The sequence below is a fragment of the Triticum aestivum genome, chromosome 3D (genome assembly GCF_018294505.1).
Source record: "Triticum aestivum cultivar Chinese Spring chromosome 3D, IWGSC CS RefSeq v2.1, whole genome shotgun sequence".
NCBI lineage: Eukaryota > Viridiplantae > Streptophyta > Magnoliopsida > Poales > Poaceae > Triticum > Triticum aestivum.
In genome coordinates this window covers 361,004,902-361,018,355 of record NC_057802.1, presented here as the reverse complement: position 1 = coordinate 361,018,355, position 13,454 = coordinate 361,004,902, and the positions used below count along the sequence as shown (strand labels likewise).

General features: G+C 46.2%; 1 protein-coding gene across 1 annotated transcript; it reads left to right on the top strand.

Annotated features, from left to right (window-relative positions):
- The first annotated feature begins 1,567 nt into the window (after positions 1-1,567).
- LOC123078890 (ABC transporter B family member 4) lies at positions 1,568-8,545 on the top strand. Its single transcript, XM_044501535.1, has 12 exons — positions 1,568-1,857; positions 2,595-2,649; positions 3,085-3,260; positions 3,357-3,578; positions 3,696-3,934; positions 4,023-4,548; positions 4,635-4,908; positions 5,009-5,639; positions 5,729-5,957; positions 6,806-7,072; positions 7,203-7,466; positions 7,557-8,545. Exons 1-12 carry the CDS (start codon positions 1,615-1,617, stop codon positions 8,199-8,201), a joined length of 3,771 nt encoding a protein of 1,256 aa, XP_044357470.1. The 5' UTR covers positions 1,568-1,614; the 3' UTR covers positions 8,202-8,545.
- Positions 8,546-13,454: the final 4,909 nt, after the last annotated feature.

Genomic DNA, 13,454 nt, shown 5'->3' with positions numbered 1-13,454 from the left:
GCTACAAAATTATGGAATATAGTGAATTAAAATAATTGAATGGAGGGCTCCTTGAGAAATTGTTGACCTAGTCAAAATCGAGTGACTCAATCTAAATTGAAGGCCTCAATTAATTTTGATGCCTTAAATACTAGGAAGCATAGTGTATAGTATTCAAGAATTGAATGAAAGAGCATTGAGGAATTGTTGATCCGGTCAAAATTGGGTGACCCAATTTCAATTGAAGACCCCAACTGAGTGTAGCTCTTTAAAACAAGGAAGCATAGTGTTATAGAGGATTAATTATATTGCACATTAATATTTAGATAAAATATAAATTACATGTTAATATTTGGCAGGATATAATACTTGTTTAATGTTGATACTGATATTATGTATGATGTTAAGGAGGGAAACTACATGTAAGGTTGGATGAAGAACGAGGTAGGTGGCAGAACATTACGTCTTTCTTAAAGTAGGAGAGATTTTATTTGACAAGTCAAGAAAAGGCGGGTTTCAATGAAAACTGGTAAAAAATATCCAAAAACTGAAAAGAAAGAATGAAGTCACAACCGAGATAGGGAGGGGAAAACGCACTAAGGTTGGACGAAGGACGAGGTAGACATAGAACCTTAAGTTCCTTTTATTTAAGTAGGAGAGGTTTTATTTGGTAAGTCAATAAAAGATGAGGCAATTAAGGTGGTTTTCAATGAAAACGAGTAAAACATCTAGAGATGAAAAAATATATTCAAAACGGAGATAGCGAGTTGATAACGCACATAAGGTTCGATGAAGAACGAGGTGGACAACAAAACCTTACGTTTTTTTATGGAAATGATAAATCCCTAACATTCGGGATTTGACCATGGCAAATCGAACTTTTCAATGGCAATTCTAGTGACGCGAGGATGACAAATTAGTTGGCACGCACGACAATTTTCTGGCCAAAAATACACTGAGCACGCATTTATCATGTTTGCCAACTGAATTTACATCCTCGCGTCGCTAAAATTGCCACCGAAAATTTTCAGTTTAACATGGTCAAATCTCGAACGTTCGGGATTTATCGGGGTCCTATTTTTAAGTAGGAGACATAGATATAAATAACATTGGGCTGGTGACAGAAGAATTATCGTCCTTGTGATGTAAACCCAGATAAGTTAAGTTATGCTCGAAGGTGACATCACTCGGACTAAAAAGTTTGATGAGATCAGTGTCCAGCATTCGAATTTGCATGCCCTTTGCATGAAACTGTTGTACACGCTTCAAAATTACTACTATGATTTTCAAGAAAATTCGAAGCATATGAGATGTATGCCCCCCAAAAAATAATGTCTTTGTGCCATACATTATTAGTCTAACTGGTTAATCTCAAAATGCGTATTAAACCTTATGAATTGGAATGGAGGGAGCAGAACCTACGTATTTGCGTGATACCCCTGCTTTGGCAACGGTGGGATACAGTTGTATAGTAGTACTCCTCCGCCTTTCCTCCCATTTATACCCTACTTACTCTAAGCATTGACCAGCCAAAAGCAGCCAGCCACCCCATAAATACCCCGCGAAGTAGAGCCGTAAGAATCAGGCTTAAACAAAAGCCGTGCGTTCTCTTCTGTACACACCAAGCTGCCAGCAATGGACGCCGCCGCGAAAGGGAGGGACGGCGAGGAGAAGAAGGAGGGCGGGCACGGGAAGAGGGTGTCCTTCACGGGGATGTTCCGGTACGCCGACCGCACGGACCAGCTGCTGATGCTGGTCGGCACGCTGGCCGCGCTGGCCAACGGCGTCTCGCAGCCGCTCATGACGGTCATCTTCGGCGACATGATCGACGCCTTCGGCGGCGCCACCAGCGACAACGTCCTCCACCGCGTCAACAAGGTGAGCTGAGCTCACCGCGCCCGTCTCTCTGGTCAGCGGCCACCTTTCCGATCACCTCGGCTTCTCCTCGCCATCCGTGACAACGCACCAGAGCCGCGTTCCTTTCGGGCTACTCTGCTCGGCCGATTCCATTTCTACTTCCGAGAAAGCCCCGGCGAATCTTGTCGCCGTTCTGCTTCTTCTGCCATTAATTTTCTTGATTCTGAAGCCCAGTTTAGAACGAAAATTTGCAGCGGTTTTACATGGTGCTCTGTATTCAAATCTATCACGTTTCTGAGGTAGCTTGCGGATCACTCCAGTTTACTGCAGCTTGCAAGTTTAACAAAGAGATTTCACGTAGATTAGCATTAATTAACATAAGAGATAGGGGTAGCTGCCACCTACATGTTGGGATCTCTCCTGATAAATAAAGGATCTGAAGCTCTGGCCCCGAGATCCGTGCGGTTTTTTTTCTCGCTTCTGAAACCTTTATTTTTTACAATACTCTCATCTGAAACTCTGAAACGGGATAGAGGTGATCCGCACTGTCACGTTTGTCGCATTGCACTTTCTTTGTCACTGTCAGTTGGCCATCAGCATCATGGATACCAAAGAGGAAAAAAAAACTGCAACAATTTCTAGCACCTGAGTTTTACCATAATATAGTTAGATTTATTTCCTTGCATATAGTATTACATTGCTGCAAGACAGTAAAGACAGGAATAAATTTTCACCCTGTTATCATTTCGTTCTTGCAGGCGGTTCTGAGCTTTGTCTACTTGGGTATCGGAACAGCAGTGGTCTCCTTTCTCCGTAAGAGCATGAGCAGACTTTGTCAACTTCTCCACATGTCTTCGCACCACCTGCATCCTTGCTGGAGTACTTAACATGGCTGCTATCTTTCTTAGAGAAATAATGAGAGTAATATATGTTTGACTAAACTGAAAAGGACAGCTGACACCCTACTAGTATTTCAAAATTGCGAGTTGTCCTCATGGTGCAAAGTCCAAGTTGTGTTCCTGAAATTCTTGTCCAAAGAGTATAGCAAAACAGAGTATAAGGAAAACAGTGTCCACACGTTTTATATTTCAACTGAAAAGTGACACACGAAGAAATATACTGTAGATTATTTTCTTTACATTGCGCAACTGAAGGAAATTGTAAACAGAATTCCGCATGTTTAAGTCATATAGTTCTCGTGTCAAGGTAATTGAGAATAACTGTCAAGCCAACCTGTTGTCTGTGCAGAGGTGGCATGCTGGACAATTACTGGAGAAAGGCAGGCCACACGCGTTCGATCTCTATACCTCAAATCTGTCTTGAGACAGGATATATCATTCTTTGACGTAGAAATGACAACTGGGCAGATAGTTTCAAGAATGTCTGGTGATACTGTGCTAGTTCAGGATGCTATTGGTGAGAAGGTAAGGATTTTCTCCCAGTCAAATGAAGAGCGCATAAGCAACAGTGTGTTCATTACATTCCAAATCATATAAAAATGACATAATTGACTACTGCAGGTTGGCAAGTTCTTACAACTTGTGGCTACTTTCATAGGCGGTTTCGTGGTAGCTTTTGTGAAAGGATGGCTTCTATCTCTTGTCATGTTGGCATGCATACCTCCAGTTGTAATTGCAGGAGGAGCAGTGGCAAAAGTGTTATCTACAATCTCTAGCAAAGGTCAAGAATCATACAGTGATGCAGCGAATGTTGTTGAACAGACAATTGGATCCATAAAAACAGTAAGCTCAGTTTGCACATCAATTTAAATAATGGCTAGTTGAAACGTTCCTACGAAAAAGGAGGATGTGATTTCTTGAGTACTCACAAGTTATCTTGTTGCTACATCTGTAAAACAGGTTGCCTCTTTCAATGGGGAGAAACAGGCCATCGGAGATTACAATAAACTCATAAACAAAGCATACAAGACAACTGTCAAGGAAGGACTTGCCAATGGTTTTGGCATGGGTTCTGTTTTCTTCATATTCTTCTCTAGCTATGGCTTAGCCATATGGTACGGTGGAAAGTTGATACTTACCAAAGGATACACAGGCGGAGAAGTCATCAGTATCTTGTTCGCTATCATGACTGGGGCAATGTGAGTTATCCACCTTCAAGTGGAATTCATATCATAATGATGCTTCACATCGCATCGTTGGTAGTGATAATTTCTGATTGTGTTGCAGGTCTTTAGGTAATGCAACCCCTTGTATGACAGCCTTTGCAGAGGGACAATCTGCAGCACACAGATTGTTCACAACAATCAAGAGGAAACCAGAGATTGATCCTGATGACAAGACTGGTAGGCAGTTAGAAGATATCAAGGGTGATGTTGAGCTGAGAGATGTGTATTTCAGCTACCCAGCAAGGCCTGAGCAACTGATATTTGATGGATTCTCCTTGCATGTGTCTAGTGGCACTACAATGGCTATAGTTGGGGAGAGTGGAAGTGGCAAGTCAACTGTGATTAGTCTTGTAGAGAGATTCTATGATCCGCAGGCTGGTGAAGTTTTGATTGATGGGATCAATATCAAGAGTTTACAGCTTGATTCAGTAAGAGGGAAAATTGGTCTTGTTAGCCAAGAGCCCTTGCTCTTTATGACCTCAATTAAAGATAACATTACATATGGCAAAGAAGGCGCAACAATTGAGGAGATCAAGAGAGCCGCTGAGCTCTCCAATGCAGCAAATTTCATTGATAAGTTGCCCAATGTGTGTCAAAATTTCAATAATTTGTCCTAATCCAAGTTCTTACATTTTAGTTGAGTGCTAAATATTTTATTTTTATTTTGTACCAGGGTTATGATACAATGGTTGGCCAACGCGGTGCTCAGCTTTCAGGGGGGCAAAAGCAAAGGATCGCAATTGCAAGAGCAATCATTAAAAACCCCAAAATACTTTTGTTAGATGAAGCTACTAGTGCATTGGATGTGGAGTCGGAGAGGATAGTTCAGGAGGCACTGAATAGGATCATGGTGGACAGAACGACGCTTGTAGTTGCTCATCGTCTAACTACTGTCAGGAATGCTGATTGCATATCAGTTGTTCAACAAGGAAAGATAGTTGAACAAGGTCAAGATTACATTCTCATCACTCACCTTTTATTAATCACTTCTTTGGCATATTTTGACTAAACTGATCAATTTTCTACACAAATGAATGTTTCATATAGGTCCCCACGATGAATTGGTAGTAAACCCAGATGGTGCATACTCTCAACTAATTAGGCTTCAAGAACACAATGAAGAAGAGCAGAAAGTAGACCATAGAAGATTGGATCCGAGGTCTAAAAGTACAAGCTTGTCATTGAAGCGATCGATTAGCAGAGGTTCTGCAGGGAATAGTAGTAGGAATTCTTTCAACCTCTCCTTTGGGCTTCCTGGCGCAGTTGAATTGCCTGAAGGAAATGATACACATGGGGAGAATCATACAGAGCAGGATGGTGAGGTTCCAAAGAAAGCTCCTATGGGACGGCTGGCACTTCTTAATAAACCAGAGGTACTTATTATTCTGTTAGGATCCCTAGCTGCAGCAGTTCACGGAGTGCTTTTCCCAATGTTCGGCGTGATGATTTCCAGTGCCATTAAAACTTTCTATGAGCCACCAGATAAACTCAGAAAGGATTCTAGCTTTTGGGGTTTGATGTGTGTGGTGCTGGGTATCATTTCGATAATCTCAATACCCGCAGAGCTCTTCTTGTTTGGAATAGCTGGAGGGAAGCTTATAGAGCGTATCCGTGCTATGTCATTTCGAAGCATTGTGCACCAAGAAGTCGCTTGGTTTGATGATCCTAAAAATTCCAGGTTTGTTACAGTTTTTCGCTTGGTTTCTTCTTCCTCTAGAATCTGTGAGCTTTACTTTTAGGTACTAACTGCCAAATTATATCTTACAGCGGAGCACTTGGTGCACGACTGTCAGTTGATGCTTTGAATGTACGGCGTTTAGTGGGAGATAACTTGGCCTTAACGGTTCAGATTATCTCTACACTTATCACAGGGTTTGTCATTGCTATGATAGCTGACTGGAAGCTCTCTTTGATCATCCTCTGCGTGATTCCATTAGTGGGCCTTCAAGGTTATGCCCAAGTGAAGTTCTTGAAGGGTTTCAGTCAAGATGCCAAGGTAACCCATCAAAAGAAGCCATCAGGCTGTTTTTCTAGCAATGTGATCTTTTGCAAATAATTACTAAAACTAAATGATACTCCATGCAGTTCCATATAAGTTGTTACTTAGGACAGAAGTTTCGTGTGATATATTTCATTAGCGGGTCTTCTGTTAGAACCACTAATTTATTGTAACATATTTAAAAGGTCCAACAAAAATTCTGCCTCTGTGCAAAACGACACATTTGGGAAACTGGAGGGAGTAACTAGTAGAGCATTCAGTTTCTAACTGTGAAGCTAGAACTACAATCTAAATACATGTGCTTTGCCGCCGGTAACAAGAAACTGTTCACGTTAAGCCATTCATCGGCTCAGCCTGCCTCAGGTCTCCCCTACGCCGTCATCCCATCCGACTTCTGCCTTGGCCAAAGTCACGCCTCCACATTCTTGCTCAGCTTAAAACCTTACTCTGTGCCCCCCTTGGCTCCACAGTGACACCTAGTCATACTCTCTTTTTGACCCGTGCCATGCTCCATTTTTGTCTGAGAATTTTTAGGAGGTGGTCAAATTAGTTCATTAAGGTCGATGTGTTCAGTTAGTTAGCTTGTTTTTATTTTTTGTTATAGATTTTTAGCGAGGTGGGAAACATGGGTGTGAACAACCATTAGAAGCTCCCTTTTTTCTTAACACACAAACTCCTATTTATGTAACAGTAAGATAAGATAACCATTATTCAGTCAAGGCTATAAAGTGAAGTCATTTTGTTAAACTTTCATCGAGTAATAAGAATCTGAGTTTACTCTAGATAATTAGTTTTCACATTCTGAAAATTGTTATGTCAATGATAATGAATTGCTGGTTCTCCAGATGATGTATGAAGACGCGAGTCAAGTGGCCACTGATGCAATTAGTAGTATTAGGACCGTAGCTTCATTTTGTTCTGAGAAAAGAATTACAAGAATATATGATGATAAATGTGAAGCCTCAATGAGTCAAGGAGTCAGAACAGGAGTAGTTGGAGGCATCGGATTTGGTTTCTCATTCTTGATGCTGTACCTTACGTATGGTCTTTGTTTCTATGTTGGAGCACAATTTGTGCGCCATGGCCAATCAAGTTTTGGTGACGTTTTCAAGGTACGTAATTGCATCATTTCAGAAGAGTAATAATTATTTCTTCTTCATATTAAGTTTTTCAGTCTTAATCCCTCCATCCTTAACCAGTCACTACTTCCACGAGGTTCACATAGTTAGTCATACTTTGCAGGTTTTCTTTGCACTGGTTTTAGCAACTATTGGAGTATCTCAAACAAGTGCAATGGCCACCGATTCAACAAAAGCAAAAGATTCAGCTATTTCCATATTTGCTTTATTGGACCGAAAGTCTGAAATAGACTCAAGCCGCAATGAGGGTTTGACATTAGATGAGGTCAAGGGCAACATCGATTTCCAGCATGTCAGCTTCAAGTACCCAACCCGCCCAGATATTCAGATCTTCAGTGACTTTACCCTGCACATTCCCTCTGGCAAGGTTAGCCCACTTTTTTCTATCCAAATCACTATTGTTATATCTTCTACAGTGATTTACATATAAGCTTACTTTCATTGTGGTCTTATATAGACTGTTGCCCTTGTTGGAGAGAGTGGTAGCGGCAAGTCAACGGTAATTGGACTGTTGGAGCGATTCTACAATCCTGATTCAGGCACCATCTCATTGGATGGAGTGGAAATCAAGAGCTTAAACATCAATTGGTTGAGGGACCAAACGGGACTTGTGAGCCAAGAGCCTGTACTCTTCAATGATACAATCCGTGCCAACATAGCCTATGGTAAGGATGGGGAAGTTACTGAGGAGGAGCTAATTGCAGCTGCAAAGGCATCCAATGCGCATGAGTTCATATCAAGCCTTCCCCAAGGATATGACACCACAGTTGGGGAGAGGGGGATACAGCTGTCGGGTGGCCAGAAGCAGCGGGTGGCAATTGCAAGGGCCATACTGAAGGACCCCAAGATACTACTACTTGATGAGGCGACTAGTGCCTTGGATGCCGAGTCCGAGCGAATTGTGCAGGATGCATTAGACAATGTGATGGTCGGCAGGACCACGGTTGTTGTGGCTCACCGCCTCTCGACGATCAAAGGTGCTGATATCATTGCGGTTCTCAAGGATGGTGCAATAGTTGAGAAAGGAAGGCACGAGGTGCTGATGAACATAAAAGATGGTGTGTACGCTTCACTAGTAGAACTTCGATCAGCGTCATCATAATACCTAGGATCAGTTTTGGTTCCGATCTCTATCCACATTGTACATCTTCCCTGACCACCTTTTGTTGCTGTTCCTGTAACTGTGCCGCATTATTCTTTGGGGCTTGAAGAGGAATTCGAAAACTAGAATGAAATTTATTGTGTCTATGTAGCGTAAGATTGTAATCATTTAGAAGGAAATCTTGTGCTTCTGATTTTGATTTTGATTTTTGAAATGTGCATTCCCCCCGTCGATATGTAAACGAGTGTAATATCCTGCTGTACATAATGCCTAACACAAATATTTCAAGACCGCATTGTAAAATGTGGGCATGTCCTGTATAATATGAAGACTCTACCCTGTCATCTTAAGATGCTCTAGGCATCTTCTGTTTAGAAATTGATCATACTGCAGTTAAATTTGTATGAGTGTCTGACAAGAACCAAGGCTTACCACCGCACCAGCTGTGTCGTTACAGTCGGGAACTCCGAACAGCCGCGCCTAGCGAGATCCTGACCGGAGCCTGTCAAGCCAGGACTTGGGGGCGGAGCAGCGGACTTCCTAGGCGGGTCGGCAGTACCTCAGCGGAGCGGGGCCGGCGCCCGGCGCGGGGGGAGGGGGAGCGGGGGTCTCATACGAGGCGGGCGGCGGGGCAGGCGAGCAGGGAGGGGGCGGGACGGTGCGCCGGTGCAGTGCCTGAACTGTTGCCGGTGTGGCGCACGCAGGGTAACTCTTCGTTTGATCCAGTCCCTGGGGTTCGATCGATCGCTCGCATGGGTACTACCCTACTACTCCCTCCGTTTCTAAATATAAATTTTTGTAAAGATTTCAATACTTAAAATATATCTATATACATCCGTATGTGATTCATAGTAGAATCTCTACAAAAACATATATTTAGGAACGGAGGAAGTAGTAGGCACTTTTCTTCTGCCGATTGTTTGTGTTTTATTTTTCTTTCAAAACCGAGCGATTTGTGATTTCTTTTGTAGACGCTGAGGCCTAGTTTGGCAATGCCGTTTTCCAAAGACCATAATATTCCAAAACTTCAGTATTTCAATAGATGGGCAACAAATACTTCTGAAAAACATAGATTTTCTCGGTTTTGATAAAACTGCTCAGGTGGCAGTTTTTCTCTATTTCTTTGGTTTGTACAGATTGTTACATTGTTGCATGCATGCTCAGCAACACTCACGGATCAGCTTGTGCTAATGGCCACTGTATGCATGCAGCCTTGCATGGGCATGTTCTCTCTTAGTAAATGCTAGGATCTGTAGTAGTTTTTTCGTGAATACGCTGAGCGGCGTATCATTTCATTGATAGGTGGAAGAAGAATACAGAGTGCTAACTAGGCGTCCGAGAGAGTGCATAGCGGCAGCGGATGAGGATGCTCGGCCTCGGTACAAAGATCAAGTTACAGGGATGATCCTATCTAGACCTCTGTCGCCGGCCTTAGCCCAGCGGCGAGCCTCATCTTTGATCAGCTGCACAAGCTCGTCAGTGGAAGGACGGGCACCGTCAAAGATGGCTGCATTCCTGTGTTTCCAGATCTCCCAAGCCGTGAGGGCGATGATGGAGTTTAGTCCGCGTCTGAGGCCGCCTGGGGAAGCCGTCGTGGCCTGCAACCACCAGTCGAAGAAGGGGGTCGAGCCAAGCATGGGGGATGCAACAAGTCGACACCAAGAGAGAATCTCATGCCAAGTGATCCGCGAGAAGACGCACCCCACTAGGAGGTGGTCGATAGTCTCTAGCTCCTGGGAACACAATATGCACTCCGGATCGTGTGCAAGGCCGTGACGCGCACGACGCTCCACAGTCCATTACCGATCAAGGGATGCGAGCCAAAGGAAGAACTTGTAGGAAAGGGGAGCCCACCCCTTCCAGATCAGACGCCAAGCGGGCGGGGACGTGGAGCCGAGGAAGAGTGCCTTGTAGCAGGATTTGGCAGAGTAGATGCCATTCGCCGACCATTTCCAGCTGATGGTGTCCGGGGTGCTAGAAAGCTGGATTCCATGCAAGCGGCGCCAGAGGTCGATGTATTGGACCACCTCGACGGGCCCCAGGCTGCCATGGATGTCACGGATCCAAGCCTGCTGGGAAAGACCGTCGGAGACCAGCGCCTGCGCCGCGGCACGAGAGCAAGCAGCTCGGGGATGAACTCGGAGATGGCTTGCCCATCAAGCCAATGGTCACACCAGAATCGGCAGGTTCTTCCATCGCCAAGGGTCCAGGAGGTCGATGGACGGAAGAATTGCCTGGTCTCTACGTCGCACGGCACCTCCAGGTGGTGCCAGGGGCGGTCGGGATCTGTGGCCTGAAGCCAAAGCCATCTAGTGCAAAGGGAGATGCCGGTGAGGTGTAGATCACGCACACCCAGCCCACCATACTCGAGAGGGCGGCAAACACGCCTCCAGTTGACGAGGCAGCAGTCGGAGTTGGCGTCCTTCCGCCCATGCCATAGGAAGTCGCGAATGATCCCATGGACTCTTTTGAGGATCGACGGGTTGATGGCCATGGCGAGAAGGATATGAACAGGCATAGCCGAGAGGACATGCCGCACGAGGGCGAGCCGCTCAGCGCGCGAGAGGAGCGCGGCTTTCCAGGTAGCCAGCTTCTTGGTGAGCTTGTCCGGCAAGGGGAGGAGGGTTGAGGTGGGTGTCTTGCGGAGCGAGAGAGGGAGCCCAAGGTAGACGATGGGGAAGGTGGTGACCACGCAAGCCAGGGTAGAGACCACAGCCTCGGCCACGGTATCATCGCACCGAATGGGAGTGGCGGAGCACTTGAGGAAGTTGGTGCGGAGGCCCGAAGCTTCTCCAAACACGCGGAGCAGCTCGCGGATGGCTGTCAAATCCTGGGTCGTTGGATGGCAGGAAATGACCACATCGTCAGCAAACATCGAGATGCTAGATGCCGCATGACGGGGCGTGAGCTGCTGGAGCAGGCCGGAGCGCACGGCGTGCTGCAACAGAGAGTTAAGGGTGTCGATGACGATCGCGAAGAGGAGCGGGGAGGCCGGGTCGCCTTGCCGAAGGCCGTGCGCGTGGTCGACCGGGGGGCCTGGGTTCCCGTTGATGAGAATGCGCGAGGAGGCAGTGGAGACAAGAATGCAGATCCATTCACACCACCTTCTCTTGAACCTAGGATGTCGGAGGACCTCGAGGAGGAAGGGCCATGAGACAGTATCGAATGCCTTCGCGATATCCAGCTTGAGGAGTAACCGAGGTAGTTTGAGATTGTGCAGTTGCCGTGCCGTCTGTTGAACCAACAGGAAGTTGTCATGCATGCATCTCCCAGCGATGAAGGCGCTTTGGTTGACGGAGACCAGCTGGGGCATGCGCGGAGCCAGGCGGAGGGAGAGCACTTTCACAAAGAGCTTGGCCACAAGATGTATTAGGCTAATGGGGCGGTAATCGGCCAGCGTGGAGGCGTCTGGTTTCTTAGGGAGCAAGGTCAGGAAGGCCTCATTGAGCTTGTAGAAACCGCGCCCATTCATCGCATAGAGCTTGTCGAAGGCGGCGCAGATATCTGCTTTGATGATAGGCCAGCATGCATGGAGGAACTCAGCGGTGAAGCCATCCGGGCCCGGAGCCTTGCCCGCCGGCAAGAGTTTGACGGTGCTCCAGATCTCCTCTTCTGTAAATGGCTGGTCAAGGGCCGACAGGTCAAAGTGGCACTGGTCGATGCCCTCGAGGTTCATGGAGAACGGCCTGTCCGCGGACGCTCCGAGAATGTTGGAGAAGTGCTCGAAGGCGGCCCGCGCCATGGCCACCTCGCCAGAAACACACAGGGGGCCAACCTGGAAGCTATCGATATGGTTCTTCTTGGCCCGATGAGCAGCGTGGATCTTCAGGAAGGCGGTGTTCGTGTCACCCTTGCAGAGCCAATTGAAGCGGGCTCGCTGCCGTAGGATAGAGCTCTCGAGGGAGGCCAACCCTAGGTAGGAGCGACGAAGCTCCTGACGCAGCCACTGCTCGGACGGCGACAATGGGCGGGCATCACGTGCCACATCGAGTCTGTAAATGAGCTCCCTAGCAATCATCAGCTGGAGGGAAATGTTCCCAGTAGAGCGCGCTCCCCAGCTCTGGTGGGAGCGAGCGGTTGCTTTCAAACGCGCGTAGATCGTGCGGAAGGGGTCCTGATCAGGCGACACCGAATTCCAGGCCGCGTCCACGGTGTCAAGGAAGCCATCTAACTTGGTCCAATAACGCTCAAAATGGAACCGCATCTTGGCACAGCCCCTGGGAGAGTAGTAGTAGTAGTAGTAGAGTTATTGAAAGGATCGATATAGTTGACTAGAGGGGGGGTGAATAGGTAACTATACAAATTTTATCTTTTCTTTACCAATTTAAACTTTGCATCAAAGCAGGCTAAATGGGGGGTGCTCCAGAAGCTTTGTACCATCACGAGGACTACGGCAGGGCGATCCGTTATCTCCTTACCTTTTTCTATTTTGTGTTGAAGGTTTCTCGGCGTTACTCAAAAATGCACAAGTGGAAAATGAACTGAAGGGTGTCTCCTTTGGGTGCACTGGCCCCAATGTTACACACCTCCTATTCGCAGATGACAGTATTGTGTTTCTTGAGGCCTCCCAGAGTAATTTTGAAGTGCTCAAAAATATTTTAAATGTGTATGAGGAAGTGTCTGGGCAGAAGGTAAATTTAAATAAGTTGTCGATCTTTTTCGGAAAGGGCTGCCAGGACAATGAGAAGGATGTATTGAAGGCAGTCATTGAAGTACAATCTGAAGCATTAAGTGAACGCTATCTTCGCCTGCCAACGGTGGTGGGTAGATCAAAAGATGGCACGTTCAAAAACGTGAAGGAGGCCTCTAAGGGCAAAGTTACAGGATGGAAGGGGCAAGGACTATCAAAGGCTGCTAGAGAGGTGCTTGTTAAGTCCGGGCTTCAGTCTACCCCGACGTATCCCATGAGCTGTTTTCAACTCCCAAAGAAAACGTGCCGGAACCTGACTTCGATCTCTTCGAACTTCTGGTAGGGTGCAACCAATGGAGATAGAAAGGTACACTGGATTGCTTGGGACAAGATGTGCACTACAAAACGTGAGGGTGGTATGGGTTTTCGTAATTTTGAAGTGTTTAACCAAGCACTGCTGGCCAAACAAGCTTGGCGGATCTTGAGGAACCCGTCTTCGCTGTGTGCGCGAGTGTTGAAAGCTAGATATTTCAGAGATGGATCCATTATGAACGCAGCATGCCCAAGCAATGTCTCTTTTACGTTTAAAAGCATCATTCATGGAAGAGATTTGCTTAGAGAGG

Excerpts from the sequence above, each read along its gene's own strand:
- LOC123078890 (XM_044501535.1), top strand. The coding sequence starts at position 1,615 with ATGGACGCCGCCGCGAAAGGGAGGGACGGCGAGGAGAAGAAGGAGGGC. Across the intron at positions 1,858-2,594 it reads TCCTCCACCGCGTCAACAAG|GCGGTTCTGAGCTTTGTCTA; the intron begins GTGAGCTGAGCT and ends TCGTTCTTGCAG. Across the intron at positions 5,958-6,805 it reads GTTTCAGTCAAGATGCCAAG|ATGATGTATGAAGACGCGAG; the intron begins GTAACCCATCAA and ends CTGGTTCTCCAG.